At 43.8% G+C, this 16446-nt stretch overlaps 1 protein-coding gene across 1 annotated transcript; it reads left to right on the top strand.

Moving 5' to 3' along the window:
* The first annotated feature begins 1489 nt into the window (after positions 1–1489).
* Positions 1490–11153, top strand: DEFB123 (defensin beta 123). Its single transcript, XM_004061946.4, has 2 exons — positions 1490–1654; positions 10925–11153. Exons 1-2 carry the CDS (start codon positions 1597–1599, stop codon positions 11068–11070), a joined length of 204 nt encoding a protein of 67 aa, XP_004061994.3. The 5' UTR covers positions 1490–1596; the 3' UTR covers positions 11071–11153.
* The last annotated feature ends 5293 nt before the right edge of the window (positions 11154–16446 follow it).

The following is a 16446-nucleotide window of genomic DNA, read 5'->3' on the forward strand; positions in this document are numbered from 1 at the left end:
GATATATTGATCCCTACCGCACATCTGCCCCAAATCCTTAATTGAAGAGATTGAGACCCAGAAAAAAAAAAGTAATTCTTCCAAGGTCACATAGAAAGCTAGTAGCAGTGTCAGGACTAGTTACCCAATATTTTCAACTCTGCTGTCACTCTCAATACAAAAATCCTCCATATATCCTGGCATTTCAGGCAGTGGGAGAATCTCTTCTTTTAGGGAGAAAAGAATCCAACAGATACATTATTTCTCCAGGCCTGGGCAACAGAGCAAGACCCTGTATCCAAAACAACAACAAAAACAAAAAAATAAAAAATAGTTTTTAAAATTAAGAAAAAAAAAGAAATGAAATGAGCCTCCTTACCAAAAATGAACAGCACAGGAAAGGTGGACTTCTCGGCTTTCCACTGAGTCCCTTCCTAGCCAGTGTCTCTTCTTCTCTTCATTGTAAGGGTTTTAGAAAGAATTATTTACACTTGCTGACCTCACTGTTTCACTTACCTTTCAGTTTTCAACCCCATTGACTGTTTTCTGCCCCTACAGAAATGGCTTTCACTGTTGTTGTTGTTGTTTTTCCCTTGTAATCCCTCAGTATGCTATTATACCCTTGACATCTGTTTCAAGCAGGGTCCAGTCAGAGAAACAGTAACTAGAGGATGCAGCTACCACCCGAGGGCTGAGGGAACTAAAGGAAAGAGATGCCTTTTCTTTTCTTTTCTGAGACAGAGTCTTGCTCTGTCGCCCAGTCGGGAGTGCAGTGGCGCGATCTCGGCTCACCACAGCCTCCCCAGGTTCAAGCGATTATCTTGCCTTAGCCTCCCAAGTAGCTGGGATTATAGGCATGCACCACCACACCTGGCTAATTTTTGTATTTTTAGTAGAGATGGGGTTTCACCATGTTGGCCAGGCTGGTCTCGAACTCCTGACCTCAAGTGATCCACCCACCTTGGCCTCCCAAACTGCTGGGATTACAGGCGTGAGCCACCATGCCCGGCCAAGAATGAGTTTTCAAAACCCGAGTTCAGAAGAAGGATTCTGAGTGGTTGGTTCTCAGATCTCTGAGGAAGGGGAAGGATGACCCTAGGCGGAGGGCCACCGCATGTTAGAACCCAGCGGGGGGCTGTAACAGACAGGCTGGTGCTCGGAGCTTCATCTCTTTCTGCCGTTTTCCTCTCAGTTTTTGCTCTGGTTATGTCATATTTCTCATTTTCAATACCAACATGAGCCTTTGTACAGACATTCCTCCACCTGGAACCCCATTTCAGCTCATCTACCTGTTGCTTTGTATTTATTCTTCAAAACTCTGCTGTCTTCCCTGACCTTCTGGAGCTGGTGTTTGTGGCGCCTCCTGCTGTTCACTGGGTTCAGGCAGTTTGGAGCTGGGTGGAAGGACGGGTAGTATATTAAGTCTTGGGCCCTGGACCTTGTTGGCTGACCTCTCCCTGCTGACCTAAATGACAAAGGGAGGCGTGTCCAGTCAGAGTGTGAGGGCTGTACCCGTGGGCAGCTGAGGGAGTGCGAGCCACAGGCCAGGCACTCTCCTTCTCCCATTAGCTCAGCCGTGGCATCGGACTTGCAGCTTCATTTTGGGCTGCCTTAGCCATGAAGCTCCTTTTGCTGACTTTGACTGTGCTGCTGCTCTTATCCCAGCTGACTCCAGGTAACCTGAACCTCCTTAAGGAAGGGGCAGGGCTTAGAGACTAAGGCCTGGTCAGGGAATCCCAAGGGCTAGAAGGATGGGCTGCAGGTTGTCATCTAGCACCACGTATAGGAGGCAGGAGGCGCCTCACCAGCAGCAGGTGCCAGCTGATAGATGACAACTACGACATCCAGAGCTGCTCTCTCAGCGGCTCCATCCCTCCTCTTCCTGCCCAGCTCCAGGGAGCATGTGGGGGTGGCCTAGTGTGTGAGGAGGAGTGGGAGGGGTGAGCAAGAGAAGCAGGAAAGAGGAGAGGCAGGTATGGCCCTTTTGCAAAATAGTCCCCAGAATGAACGAAGCTTTGTGAAGATCACAGCTACCTTAATGGGAGAGAAAGCTCATTTGTACTTAGCTGTCTCTGTGCCAGACTCTGCGCTGGAAGCTAGGACCACGGAGATAAATGACATGGTGCCAGGGGAACTAACTGGAGGAGACAGTTAAATAGCATTTATAACCCAGGGTGACACGGCTGTGGCAGTGGGAAACAAGGGGGCTGGGTACACATGGTCCAGCCCAGGCTGAGGGAAAGGAGAGTCCTCCTGGAGGGATATCCTGAGTCCTAAAAAGTGAGTTGAAAATAGAAAAGGAAGGAGAGGGGAAAGCAGAAGGGTGTCCCAGGCAGAGAGGTCAGCCTATGCAAAGGCTGGATGCGGGAGAGAGCATAGGAGTGTCGGGGACCTGCATAACATGGAGGGGTGGGTTAGGAGAGAGGCGGGGGTAAAGCTGAGGAAGCATTCAAGCTCCAGGTCTCAGTGGGCCTCAAATGCCAGGTGAGGGACCCATGGGAAGGTTTAAACAGAGAAAGACCCTGGTCAGACCTACCACCCACCAATTCCAGCATGAGCCACCTATCCCTTCCTGCTCATCTGGCAGAAGTTTCCACCCACCCTAAGGCTGTTGGCTAACCTTTCTACAGAGTCAGAAACGTGTGAATTTCCTAAACAAGCTGACCTCCGTCCTTGTGTCTTCCTGAGGCCCTAAAACACCACTCACCTGGAGTAGGGAGGAAAGCCCAGACCCCGGGTTAAAACCTGCCCCATCATTTTCTGACTCTGTGAACCCCAACAAGAAGCTCAGCTGCTCAGAGTATCAATTTCCTCATTTCTCAAACTGCAATAACATCAAGTATGTAATAATATCAGGTTGAGGGAACAACATTGAACACACTGAAATTTTGGTCTGCAAAAGAAATATGGCTTCTCTATTTTCTCTAACTCACCAAACTTTCCCAGGAACTTCCATCCTGACTGTGGGAGATAGTGGTGGGAGGAGCAGGACTACAGAGATAAATGACATGGCACCAGGGGAGCAAACTAGGGGAGACAGTTAAATAGCACTTACAACCCAGGGTGACAAGGCACATAGGGGCTGGGCCTGAACTCAGCAGTTCAATATTTGTCTTTTCTGTTTTAAAATGATTTCTAAGCTAATTCAATCTCTTTTGAATAAGTGTTGAATCTTTCAGCATGTCTCTTTCTTCCATCACCCTTTCTCTTTCCTGGGATAGTATCTGGTTACAGGGAAAAGTAACTTGATATGTCATCAAATAATTAATTGCTTCATTCAGTAAATACAGTTGAATGGATTTCTTGTTCCAAGCACTGTGATGGGTGCTAGAGGTAGAACTGTGAACAAAACAAGATAAGCAAAATCTCTGTCCTCTTGGAGCTTACCTTCTACTGGAGGACCCAAAGAATTTGAAAAATAAATGAAACATATGGTATGTCAGATAATGAGTACAGTGAGCAGAATAGGCAGGAAAGGAAATAGTGAACACCAGGGGAAGGGGAAGGTGATTTGCTTTTTTTTTTTTTTTTTTTTTTGGAGACAGGGTCTTGCTCTGTCACCCGGGCTGGAGTGCTGGAGTGCTGGAGTGCTGGAGTGTAGAGGCACGATCTTAGCTCACTGCAACCTCCACCTCCCGGATTCAAGCAGTTTTCCTGCCTCAGCCTCCTAAGTAACTGGGATTACAGGCGCCTGCAACCACGCCTGGCAAATTTTTGTATTTTTAGTAGAGATACGGTTTGGCCATGTTGCCCAGGCTGGTCTTGAATCCCTGACCTCAAGCAATCTGCTTGCCTCAGCCTCCCAAAGTGCTGGGATTCCAGGCTTGAGCCACCATGCCCGGTCTTTGCCATTTTTAAGGGGTTGTTCATGGAATGTCTCACTGTGACCTGAGGGAACAACCGGTGTGAGCATGTGGATATGGAGGGAAAGAAATTCAAGCTGGGGAAAACAGCAAGTGCAAGGGTCCTGGGATAGGAACATAAGGAGGTGGGGTCAGGTCCTGTGCTGGACCCTTACTGACTTCTGGGATCACGACCCTCATTGGATGTGGTCAGTAGTGTCCTGCTAGCACTTACTACTGGATTTCATGACTGATGAAATCTCTCAGCCCTTTTGGGGTCCCCACTGACTCGACCCTTCATCTCAGCCAGATCTTCCATCTGGTCCCCAAGTTAAGGCTGTTCACACCCTCCCTTACTGCCTTCTGCACTAAGGGTGTACTCTTGGCAGGTCCCTCACTGGTTTTCCTATCTCAGCCAGAGACAAGGGAACCTGGGGACCTTCTGGGTCTATTTTATTCAACAGAGAGCTGACAGTGATGCTCAGCCACTTCCCTTAGCCATTTCTAATCCCCCTTCAGGTAGCACCACGCAGTGCTATATCCATGCTAAAGATAAGAATTTCTCTGAAGAGCTACCAGTTTCCCTGAGCTATGCTCTGAGAGGCAGAGAGTAAGTGTCTTCTGCGTTGGCAATTTCTTTCGACCAATCTGGGTATTCATAGCAAGAGACTCTCTTGCCCCTACCTTTCTCACATTAATTATCTCTACTTCCTGAGTGTTCAGGTCAACCAGTAGACTGCTAGCAGGAGACACACGAAAGGCCTTTGTCCCTAGCTTGTTGGTGGGTCCACCATCAGGCTGGCAGAATGAGGCATGGGTTCTAGCAGGGCTCTCAGGCCCACTGCTGCTGCTGCGGGAGCTGGATTTAAACTTCCAGCTTCCCTGGAAATTATGGGCAGAGTATTTCCCCTCTACTTCCTGTTGGGTATGGCAGTGGTGACAGAGGTTAAATGGAAGCTACTTTAGCTGGACCCCCAGCCTTAGCCTCCTATAGCTTATGATGAAGTGGTATTGTCTGAACCCCCCAGGTTCATCTAATAATGTATAAAGGAGCTCTTTGAAATTTGGAAATCCCTGAACTTCCTTAACAAATGTTGGTCCTTAAAATGGTCTTTCCATGCACAACCCTTATCTCATTTAAGCTGAGCAATGAGTTTGCTGTTCTGTTGTTCACCATTCCTCCAAAACCCAGAAACTCTGCCCAATTCTGCTCTTTGACAACCAATGGATTTTATGATTAAAGGGGATTGAAATATGCATCACTTTAATATTTTCAAAATATTGTCATACTCACCGTTAGGTTAATTGTGGGAATTCAGGAGACATATGTAAAGCCCAGAAACCCAGCAGAGATGAGATTTAGGTGGGACACCTGCCCTTCCATTATACATCCTCACAGCACCCTGAGTTCGTTCTTTATAATTTTCATCATACTCTAGTTAATCAAATATCTGGGTATCTATTTTTTAATGGCTCTTTCTCCCCTCATTAGACTGGAAGTTCTCTGAGGGTAGGTGTCTCACTCATTTATAGTTTTATCTCCAGTGTATAGGCCTCTCAGTCTATACATGTGAGTATTTCCCTGGTGTAGACATCTGGAAAGGAATTGCTAGGTAAAGACTGTGTATAGTTTTAAAATGTGTAAGTTATTGCTCAGTAGGCTCCACAGATGCTAAAAAAGTGTATGAGTGTCATTCCTTTCACTCACCAATAGTTCCTCTTGACACTCTTAAATTAAAAATTGAGATTTTGTTGTTAAATGGTGGCTTTTTCCTTATCTTTTTGTAAATTAAAACACAGAATCACGGATGCTGCACACCACATAATACAAGTGTGCAGCTTAATGGAGGTTATAAGTGCACATCTTTGTAACCACCACTCAGGTCAATGGACAGAGCATTGACAGTCACTCCGAAAACGTCTCCACCTATTCCATCCATCACAATTGTCTTCATCCCCCAAATTAAGCACTCTCCTGACTTTTATAGCAATCAGTTCTTTGCATTCTTTTACAGTCTCATTGCTAGGGGTGCATCCCTAGACACCCTATTTATCCTGTTAAAATCTGATATCTCTTTAGATTCCTTGAATTTTTTAATTTACTGGTTCCATCTTCATCCCTTTCTTATCTTTACAAGTTTTCTGTTGAAAAAACATAAGTCATTTGATCTATAACTTTCCACAATATAAATTTTGCTGATTGCATACTCAAGGTAAAATTCAATGTGTTCCTCTGACCTCTGCATTTCCTGCAAATCAGCACCTGTATCCAGAGGTTTCATCAGGCTCAAGTTCTCCCATTTTGGCAGAACTTTCAGTGGTGATATGTTCTTTCATTAGGAGGCACATAATATCTGGTTGTCTGTCTTTTAGGACAATAGGAATCAATGATGCTCAAAGCCTAGATCCATTAATTTTTTGGCCATTTCAAAATGATAATATTCTATTAAGTGATATTCTTTATTTAGCTGGAACAGTCATATGAAAAAGATACTCCTCATTGTCTACTATTTGATTTCTTAGCAGTACAGTGCATATAGGAAAGACAGAACACAGGCTTGATGATTTTTCTTTATTTATGAATCTGCAAGATAATGATCTATTGTCCTATCTCCCCAAATTGTGATCAAATAATTTTTTTGTTCTTTTGTTTGGATGGAGTCTAACTCTGTCGCCCAGTCTGGAGTGCAGTGGCGTGATCTTGACTCACTGCAACCTCCACCTCCCAGGTTCAAACAATTCTCCTGCCTCAGCCTCCCAAGTAGCTGGGATTACAGGTGCATGCCACCACGCCTGCCTAATTTTTGTAATTTTAGTAAAGACGGGGGTTTCACCATATTGGTCAGGCTGGTCTTAAACTCCTGACCTCAGGTGATCCACCCGCCTCGGCCTCCCAAAGTGCTGGGATTACAGGCATGGGCCACCGCACCCGGCCGACGAAATAATTTTTATATCGTTAAAAATGCATGGATTTAATTATATTTAATGAATTTGCATTCATTACAATCTTTATGCTTACGGAAACTGAAATTGTCCCATCCGTGGCTAGGCGGAGCTTCTTTAATATGACCCTTGAGCTTTATTTTACATATCCCTGGTAACCTTTGATAGCTTACTTGTGATCAAGTCCATCTTATAAAGACCACAAGGACACACTAGCAGTCTGACGGTCAGATCTATTAACTTACCACAGCAAAGGAAACTGCACACCAAAGGACCTGTGGGTGGTTGGGGGCGAACGAGGAGTCACCAAACGAAGAAACAAATAGGGTACTGTAGGATGACAGAAAAGGGCAGATTCAAGTATAATGTAAATGAAGCAGGGTCTGATAGACTTCAAAGCAAGGCAGGGCCACAGGGCAAAGTGTAAAGGAATTAACATCAGGCCTAGGCTGAGAAACGGATTCAGGATCCTGTTTCCATGGAAAGTACAAAATGAGGAGAGTTGTGGAATTTTGTATTCCAAAACCCCTTATCTGACACCAGCACCTGGCTTTGAAATCAAGGCTGCTTTTCTGTACTGAAAGGCTCAGTTCCTGAGGGAAGAATATAACGTTTCCTTCTTGCTGATATGATTTCAAATACAAAGTTTCCGAGAGTTGTGATTAGAGAAAAGAGGGTTTCTCAGCACTTTGTTCTTTTTTTAATTAACAAACGCAGTTTCACAGGCTCACACTGGCTATCTGGAGTGACGAGATAGTCTCGGCTGGTCTTGTGCAGTTCCTGCGCCAGGTCTTGAATTAGTTCTAAGTTTTACAGCAGACAGCTTCACCCCAGTCTCACCTCAAATAAAAACATGCCAATTCGCACATTGTGTAAGAACCTTAAAACAGTATACTGTACTTCCATTTCACCTCTCCCAGCCTTTGTGCTATTGTCATACATTTCTCTTCTGTGTATGCTATGAACTCCGCAGTACAATGCCATTATTTTACTTTAAACAATTATCTTTTAAAGAAATGTCTCGGGAGGCAGAGTCTGCAGTGAGCCGAGATCACGCCACTGTGCTCCAGCCTGGGCGACAGAGTGAGACTCCATCTCAAAAAAAAAAAAAAAAAAAATAGGCCCGGCGCGGTGGCTCACACCTGTAATCCCAGCACTTTGGGAGGCCGAGGCGGGTGGATCACCTGAGGTCAGGAGTTTGAGACCAGCCTGACCAACATGGAGAAACCCCGTCTCTACTAAAAATACAAAATTAGCCGGGCGTGGTGGCGCATGCCTGTAATTCCAGCTACTCGGGAGGCTGAGACAGGAGAATCGCTTGAACCCGGGCGGTGGAGGTTGCGGTGAGCTGAGATTGCGCCATTGCACTCCAGCCTGGGCAACAGAGCAAGACTCCATCTCAAAAAAATAATAATAATAAAAATAAAAATAAATAAATGTTTAATTGAGAACAAAAGTTGTTTACATTTACCCATAGTTATCAGTTCTGATTCTCTTTACTCCTTTATGTAGACATCCAGATTTCCCTCTGGTACCATTTTCTTCTGCCTGAATAACTTCCTTTAGCACTTCTTGTAGTGAAAGCTTTCAGTGATCAATGTTCTCTGTTTTCAAATACATGAAAAAGTCTTTATTTCTCCACTTTTAGAATATTTTTCATCTGTAAAGAATTCTGGGCTTTTTTCCTTTTATTACTTTAAAGATCTCTCTCTACCATCTTCTAGTGTGCAGTTTCTGACAATAAGTCTTCTGGGTTTTTTTTTTTTTTTTTTTTTCCTTTCTTTGGACGGTTTCACTCTGTCACTCAGGGTAGAGTGCAGTGACGTGACCACAGCTCACTGCAGCCTCGACCTCCCAGGCTCAAGCGATCCTCCCACCTCAGCCTCCCTAGTAGCTGGGACTACAGGTGCACACCAACACACCCGGCTAATTTTTTTTTTTTTTTTTGAGACGGAGTCCCGCTCTGTCGCCCAGGCTGGAGTGCAGTGGCACTATCTCGGCTCACTGCAAGCTCTGCCTCCCGGGTTCACGCCATTGTCCTGCCTCAGCCTACCAAGTAGCTGGGATTACAGGCGCCTGCCACCATGCCCGGCTAATTTTTTGTGTTTTTAGTAGAGACGGGGTTTCACTGTGTTAGCCAGGATGGTCTCGATTTCCTGACCTCATGATCCGCCCGCCTTGGCCTCCCAAAGTGCTGGGATTACAGGCGTGAGCCACCACGTCCGGCCTAATTTTTTTATTTTTTTGGAGAGACAGGGTCTCACCTAGGCTGGTCTCAAACTCTTGGGCTCAAGCAATCCTCCCATCTCAGCCTCCCAAAGTGCTGGGATTTCAAGTGTGAGCCACCACACCCAGCCTCTTCCAGTATTTTTACCTTTTCTCCTATGTACATAACGTGTCTTTTCTTCTGGCTTTTTAAAGATTTTTTTTCTTTCACTTGATTTTGCAATTTGATCATTATGTGCCTTTGCATGCTTCTCTTTTGGTTTTATTCAGCTTGTAGTTCACCGAGGGTCATGGTTCTATGGGCTTAGCGTTTTCATCAAACTTGAAATTTTTCAGCCATTATTACTTCAAATACTTTTTCTGCCCCTCCCCTCTCCTCTCCTTTTAGTATTCCAATTATATGCATGTTAGACTACTTGTTATTGTCCCATGGGTCACTGACACTCTGCTCTTTTTCCCCCCATCTTTTTTCTCTCCATGTTTCATTTTGGATGATTTCTGTTGCTATGTCTTCAAGTTCATTTATCTTTTCTTCTTCAGTCTAACCTACTATTAATCTCACTTAGTATGTTTTTCATTTAATATTTAATGTTTCATCTCAACTATTCCATGTGAATATATACATATATATTTTTTTTTTTCTTTGAGACAGAGTTTCGCTCTTGTTGCCTAGGCTGAAGTGCAATGGCACGATCTCAGCTCACTGCAACCTCCACCTCCCAGGTTCAAGCGATTCTCCTGCCTCAGTCTCCTGAGTAGCTGGGATTACAGGCATGTGCCACCACGCCCAGCTAATTTTTTTTTTTTTTTTTTTTTTTGTATTTTTAGTAGAGATGGGGTTTCTCCACGTTGGTCAGGCTGGTCTCGAACTCCTGACCTCAGGTGATCCACCCGCCTTGGCCTCCCAAAGTGCTGGGATCATAGGCTTGACCCATCGTGCCCGGCCATTAATATTTTTTACATCTTTATTTCTTCTCATCATGCTCATGGCTTCCTCCACCTTTTTTACTACTTGGAGCATATTTATCATAGCTGTTTTATCATCCTTGTCTGCTAGTTTCATCATCGTCATTTCTGTGTTGGTTGATTTGTTTTTCTCCTGGTTATGGGTCATATTTTCTTGCTTTTTTTTTTTTTGTATGCCTGAAAAATATTTTTACACTTTCGGTTTCTGTATTTTGTTACACTCCTTTAAAAAGTGTTAGATATTTTTCTGGCATGCAGCTAAGTTAGTGGGAATCAGATGAATATTTTCAAGACTGACATTTAAGCTTTGTTAGGATGGGTACAGGGTATTCTTTAGTCTAGGGTTAATTTAGCCCCCACTACTAAGGCAATAGCCTTCCGAGTACTAAATGCTGCAGATTTTACAGGGTCTTTCCACTCAGGCAGGTGGAAACACAAGCTATTCCCAGACCTGTGAAATCACTGGGAATTGTTCTGCTTACTTCTTTTTGGTGTTTGGTATTTTTCTCCCCCTCAGGCCTTTGGTAGTTTCCTCTTGCACATGCACAGAAAGGCACTTAAAGACTACAGAGTGGGCCAGGCATAGTGGCACATGTCTGTTGTCCTAGCTCCTCGGGGAAACTCAGGTGGGAGAGTCCCTTGAACTGGGAGGAGGAGGTTTGCAGTGAGCCAAAATCATTCCACTGTACTCCAGCCTAGGTGACAGAGCAAGACTCATCTCAAAAAAAAAAAGACAATCCGCACACATAAAGGCTTTATTCAGCTGATGTACCAAGGTCACTCTCTCAGTTAAAGGTGGGGAGCAAAAAAACAGAGTAAAGGAAAAACAGTGATAGATGAAAAGAGTCTAAGGCAAGGGAAACAAGGGACCTTCTATCTCATCTGTTTCCATTCTTTTACAGACCTTTCAAATCCGGAGCCTACTTGTTAGGACTGACACTGTCTCCCTTCTTTCTGCTTTGTATCAGGTGGCACCCAAAGATGCTGGAATCTTTATGGCAAATGCCGTTACAGATGCTCCAAGAAGGAAAGAGTCTATGTTTACTGCATAAATAATAAAATGTGCTGTGTGAAGCCCAAGTACCAGCCAAAAGAAAGGTGGTGGCCATTTTAAGTGCTTTGAAGCCTGAAGCCATGAAAATGCAGATGAAGCTCCCAGTGGATTCCCACACTCTATCAATAAACACCTCTGGCTGATCCTTGCGTTTGCCTGTTAGTGAACCCCAGCAGCTCCCAGGAGTGCCTTCTGGGAGGTTTGGGATGTCAAAACTGTTTTCACAATAATAATAAGACATTTTTTAATTTTTTTTTTTTTTTTGAGACGGAGTCTTGCTCTGTCGCCCAGGCTGGAGTGCAGTGGCACAATCTCAGCTCACTGCAAGCTCCGCCTCCCGGGTTCATGCCATTCTCCTGCCTCAGCCTCCCAAGTAGCTGGGACTACAGGTGCCCGCCACCACGCCCAGCTAATTTTTTTTTGTTGTTTTTTTTTTTTTTTAGTAGAGACGGGGTTTCACTGTGTTAGCCAGGATGGTCTTGATCTCTTGACCTTGTGATCTGCCTGCCTCGGCCTCCCAACATTTTTCACTTTTTTAAGCTCTCTCTTTCACAAGCGTATAGGGGAATTTTCTGGAATCTCCATGACATATAATGACATAATTGTTCTGGCAGCTGACGAAAGATGTGCTTATGTGCTCTTGTGTAGAATTTTTTAAGGTAGAAGGCTTAAGGTATAAGTATGCCCATTTTCAGAGATTCATGCAATTTGTTCTCAGTAATTCTACTGTCCTCTTACAAACTACCTTTGGTTATATTATTAACTGTAATAATCAATCTCTATACCTTCATTATCATCTAATAAGTCATTACTTTGAAATCCCACGACTTACTTTGTACCACAAGAAATAAGAACACTTTATCGTCTTGGTTTGCAGAGGTATTTTGTTCTAATTTTTTATTTTTTATAGAGATAGGGTCTCACTTTGTTACCCAGCCTGCTTTTGAACTCGTGGCCCGCCTCAGCCTTCCAAAGTGCTAGGAATACAGGAATGAGCCACCACTCCCACGGGGCCTTGCAGAGGTATATTAACAACAGTCCTAGCTGTCCAACAGAAGAAAGGACACGCTCTCCCTTAAGGAAAAAATAACACCTATTCTAGTCTCTATAGTTCTCTTAAATACAATTTCTGACATATATACAATTTTAAAATTATAAGACATGCACAGAAGCAGGAAAATATGACCCATAATCAAGAATAAAAATAATCAATTAGAATCAGACCCAAAGATGGTGATACAGTTTGGATCTGTGTCCCCACCCAAATCTCATGTTGAATTGTAATCCCCAGTGTTGGAGGTGGGGCCTGGTGGGAGGTGATTGGATCATGGAGGTAGATCCTTCATGAATGGTTTAGCACCATCCCTTTGGTACTGTTCTTGTAATAGAGTTCTCACAAGATCTGGTTGTTTAAAAGTATGTGGCACCATCTCGCTCTTCACTTCCCTCTGCTCTGACCATGTAAGACAGGCCTGCTTCTCCTTCACCTTCTGCCATGCTCAAAAGTTTCCTGAGGCCTCCACAGAAGCCTTCATGCTCCTTGTACAGCCTGCAGAATCATGAGCCAATTAAACCTCTTTTTTTTGAGATGAAGTCTTGCTCCTGTTGCCCAGGCTGGAGTGCAGTGGCATGATCTCGGCTCACTGCAACCTCCACCTCCCGGGTTCAAGTGATTCTCCTTCCTCAACCTCCTGTGTAGTTGGGATTACAGGCGTGCACCACCAAGCCCGGCTAATTTTCATATTTTTAGTACAGACAGGGTTTCATCATGTTGGCCAGGCTGGTCTTGAACTCCTGACCTCAGGTGATCCACCCTCCTCGGCTCCCAAAGTGCTAGGATTACAGGCGTGAGCCACTATGCCTGGTCTAAACCTCTTTCCTTTATAAATTACCTGGTCTCAGGGCTTTTTTTGACAGCAGTATGAGAACAAACTAATACAGATGGAGTAGTTGTTGGAATTAACAGATAACATTAAAATAACTATTATAAATATGTTAAACAAATTAGAAGATTGATAAAACGAATGAAAGGATGAAGAATTTAAATACACAGAAAAATAGTGTATAGTGTATTGTTTTCCACTGCTGCATTACAAAACCACTCCAGAACTTAGTAGACTAAAATAACAACTATTTGTTATTTTTCACAGTTCTGTTCATTGATTAAGTGGTTCTTCTGATATTCTCACGAGGTCATTCATGTTACTACATCTCTCTTCACGTAGCCTCTCCAGCTCAAAGAAGTTAACCTTGGCTTCCTCTATGATGGCTGGGGCCAAGAGCCTCCCAAAGTGCTAGGAATACAGGAATGAGCCGCCATTCCTGGTCTTGCAGAGGTGTATTAACAACAGTCATAACTGCCTAACAGAAGAAAGGACATGCTTTCCCTTAGGGAAAAAATAACACCTATTTTAGTCTTATAGTTCTCTTAAATACAATTTCTGACATATATGAGTAAACCTTAACATCCAGCATTTCTCAAATTTCTGTTTGTATTACATTTGCTGAAGTCCCACTGGTAAATCATATGCCAGTCACTGTGAAAGAGGACTACATAAGGGCATGAATACTAAGAGGATGATTCATTGCATGATGGAAACTCTAAGAATAAATTGGGCCTTCTAAACTGAGACATGCTAAAATTAAGAATTTATTGGATGGTAAGCCAGGCGTGGTGGCACATGCCTGTAGTCCCAGCTACTTAGTAGGCTGAGGCAGGAGGATCACTTACACCCAGGAGTTTAAGTCTGTAGTATGCTATGATCATGCCTGTGAATAGCCACATGTGCACTCCAGCCTGAGCAACATATCGAGACCCCACCTCTTAAAAAAAGGGATCTATTGGATGGGTTTAACAGCAGAAGACAGGGCATTGTGGAAGAATGAATCAGTCAACTCAGAGACAGATTAGAAGATATACAAACCAAAGCACAGAGAGAAAAAATGCAAAACAAGCATAACAGAGCATGAGAGACTTATGGGACAATATCAAATAATCTAACATATATATAATTAAGTCCCAGAAGAAGAGATGGGAGACCAGGCACAGTGGCTCACACATGTAATCTCAGCACTTTGGGAGGCTGAGGCAGGAGGATCACATGAATCCAAGAGTTCCAGACCAGCCTGGACATTATAATGAGACCCCCTCCCTATTTTTTTTTTTTCTTTTCGAGATGGGGTCTCACCATGTTGGTTGTGAGCTCCTGGGCTCAAGCAATTTGGCCTGCCTCAGCCTTCTAAAATGCCGGGATTACAGGAATGAGCCACCATGCCCAAACCCCACCTATCTCTATTAAAAAAAAGAAATTAAAGAGGGCAATGAGGAAGAAGAAATATTTTTAAAAGATAATAGTTGAAAAATTTCCAAAATTGTTGAAAGACATCAATCCACAAGAAATTCAGTGAACTCCAAAGCAGCATAGACGCAAAGAAAATCAAACCTGCCAGGCATGGTGGCTCAAGCCTGTAATTCCAGCACTTTGGGAGGCTGAGGCGGGCAGATCACCTGACGTTAGGAGTTCGACACCAGCCTGGCCAACATGGTGAAACCTCATCTCTACTAATAATACAATAATTAGCTGGGCATGGTGGCACGCGCCTGGAAGCCCAGCTACTAAGGAGGCTGCGGCAGGAGAATCGCTTGAACCTGGGAGGCTAGAGGTTGCTGAGGCGAGATCCTGCCACTGCACTCCAGCCTGGGCGACAGAATGAAACTCTGTCTCAGAAAAAAAAAAAAGAAGGAAAGGAAAGAAATCAAACCCTAAACATATCACAGTCAAACTGCTAACAATTAAAAGAAAAAGTGCCTCTGCAGGCTGAGGCAGGAAAAAGGCGTGAACCCGAGAGGCGGAGCTTGCAGTGAGCAGAGATCGCTCCGCTGCACTCCACCTGGGCGACAGAGCGAGACTCCGTCTCAAAAAAAAAAAAAGAAAAAGTGCTTCTCAGTACCTATGAATATTTCATACAAAACATGTTCAAGAATTTATGGAAAAAGTTAGAAAACCTTATTGAAATACAATATAGAAAGCCTAAATTAATAGAGAAACATATCATGCTTATGAATTAGAAGTCTCAATATCTTAAAGATGTCAATTCTATACTAATTATCTCCTAGACTCTATAAAATTCCAGTAAGATTTGTTCATAACTTGTTCAAAATTGTGTATATGTAAACAAATATTTTGTTAGGGACATAAACATGTATAATAAAACTTTCAATAAAAGCTAAGGAGACAATAAATACAAATTTAGGATAACAGTTACCTCTAAGAATATAGCAATAGGAAGGGGTAATGGTGATTTTTTTATCGCACAGTAGACAGTGAGGTGTTCTGGATGTGAGGTCCAAATTTGTCTTTGTGATAGCTGGTGTTATTGAGCCACCTGGAGGCAATATTGCTGCAGTTTAAATATTTAGGATCCTGGATGGGGATGTGGGAGGGAAGGGCTGGATGAACCTTCCAGGATGTCAGCAGTGATTCCTGGAGTCTTCCAGTTAATGGCACCCAATAACTAAATGGGCAAAAGATGCAAGGCCTGTGAGAACACTGAGGACTTGGGGATGGATCTGCTATCTCCACGTGCAAAAGGATTTGTTAATCTGGGAGTTCCTCTGAGATCTAGCCCTTGTCCATCTCTTTGGTTGCCTTTTTTTTTTTTTTTTTTTTTTTTGAGACAGAGTCTCGCTCTGTCGCTCAAGCTGGAGTGCAGTGGCGCGATCTCGGCTGACTGCAAGCTCTGCCTCCCGGGTTCATGTCATTCTCCTGCCTCAGCCTCCTGAGTAGCTGGGACTACAGGCGCCCGCCGCCACCATGCCCGGCTAATTTTTTTTTTTTTTTTTTTTTTTTTTTTTTTTTTTTTGGTATATTTAGTACAGATGGGGTTTCACTGTGTTAGCCAGGATGGTCTCAATCTCCTGACCTCGTGATCCACCCGCCTCAGCCTCCCAAAGTGCTGGGATTACAGGCATGAGTCACCGCACCCGGCCTCTTTGGTTTCATCACATACCATTCAGTTACTCCATCTCTTTCCTTTAATTTCTGTTTTCCTTTAGCTTTTTTCCCCCTTAAAAAAAAAAATCATAGTTTATTTTTCACATCCTGGGTTTTTTATTTATTTAATAGCTTTATTGAGGTATAATTTTTTTTGAGATGGGATTTGCTCTGTTGCCCAGACTAGGGTGCAGTGTTGCAATCATAACTCACTGCAGCCTCAGCCTCCTGGGCTCGAGCGATCCTCCCACCTCAGCTTCCTAAGTACCTGGGACTACAGGCGTGCACCACCACACCCAGCTAACTTTTTTGTATTTTTCGTCGAGACAAGGTTCCTCCATGTTTGCATAGGCTAATCTTGAATTCCTGGCTTCAAATGATCCTCCTGCCTCAATCTCCCAAAGTGTTGGGATCACAGGCATGAGCCACCCCATGCAGTCTT

This window comes from Gorilla gorilla, chromosome 21 (assembly GCF_029281585.2).
Source record: "Gorilla gorilla gorilla isolate KB3781 chromosome 21, NHGRI_mGorGor1-v2.1_pri, whole genome shotgun sequence".
Lineage (NCBI taxonomy): Eukaryota > Metazoa > Chordata > Mammalia > Primates > Hominidae > Gorilla > Gorilla gorilla.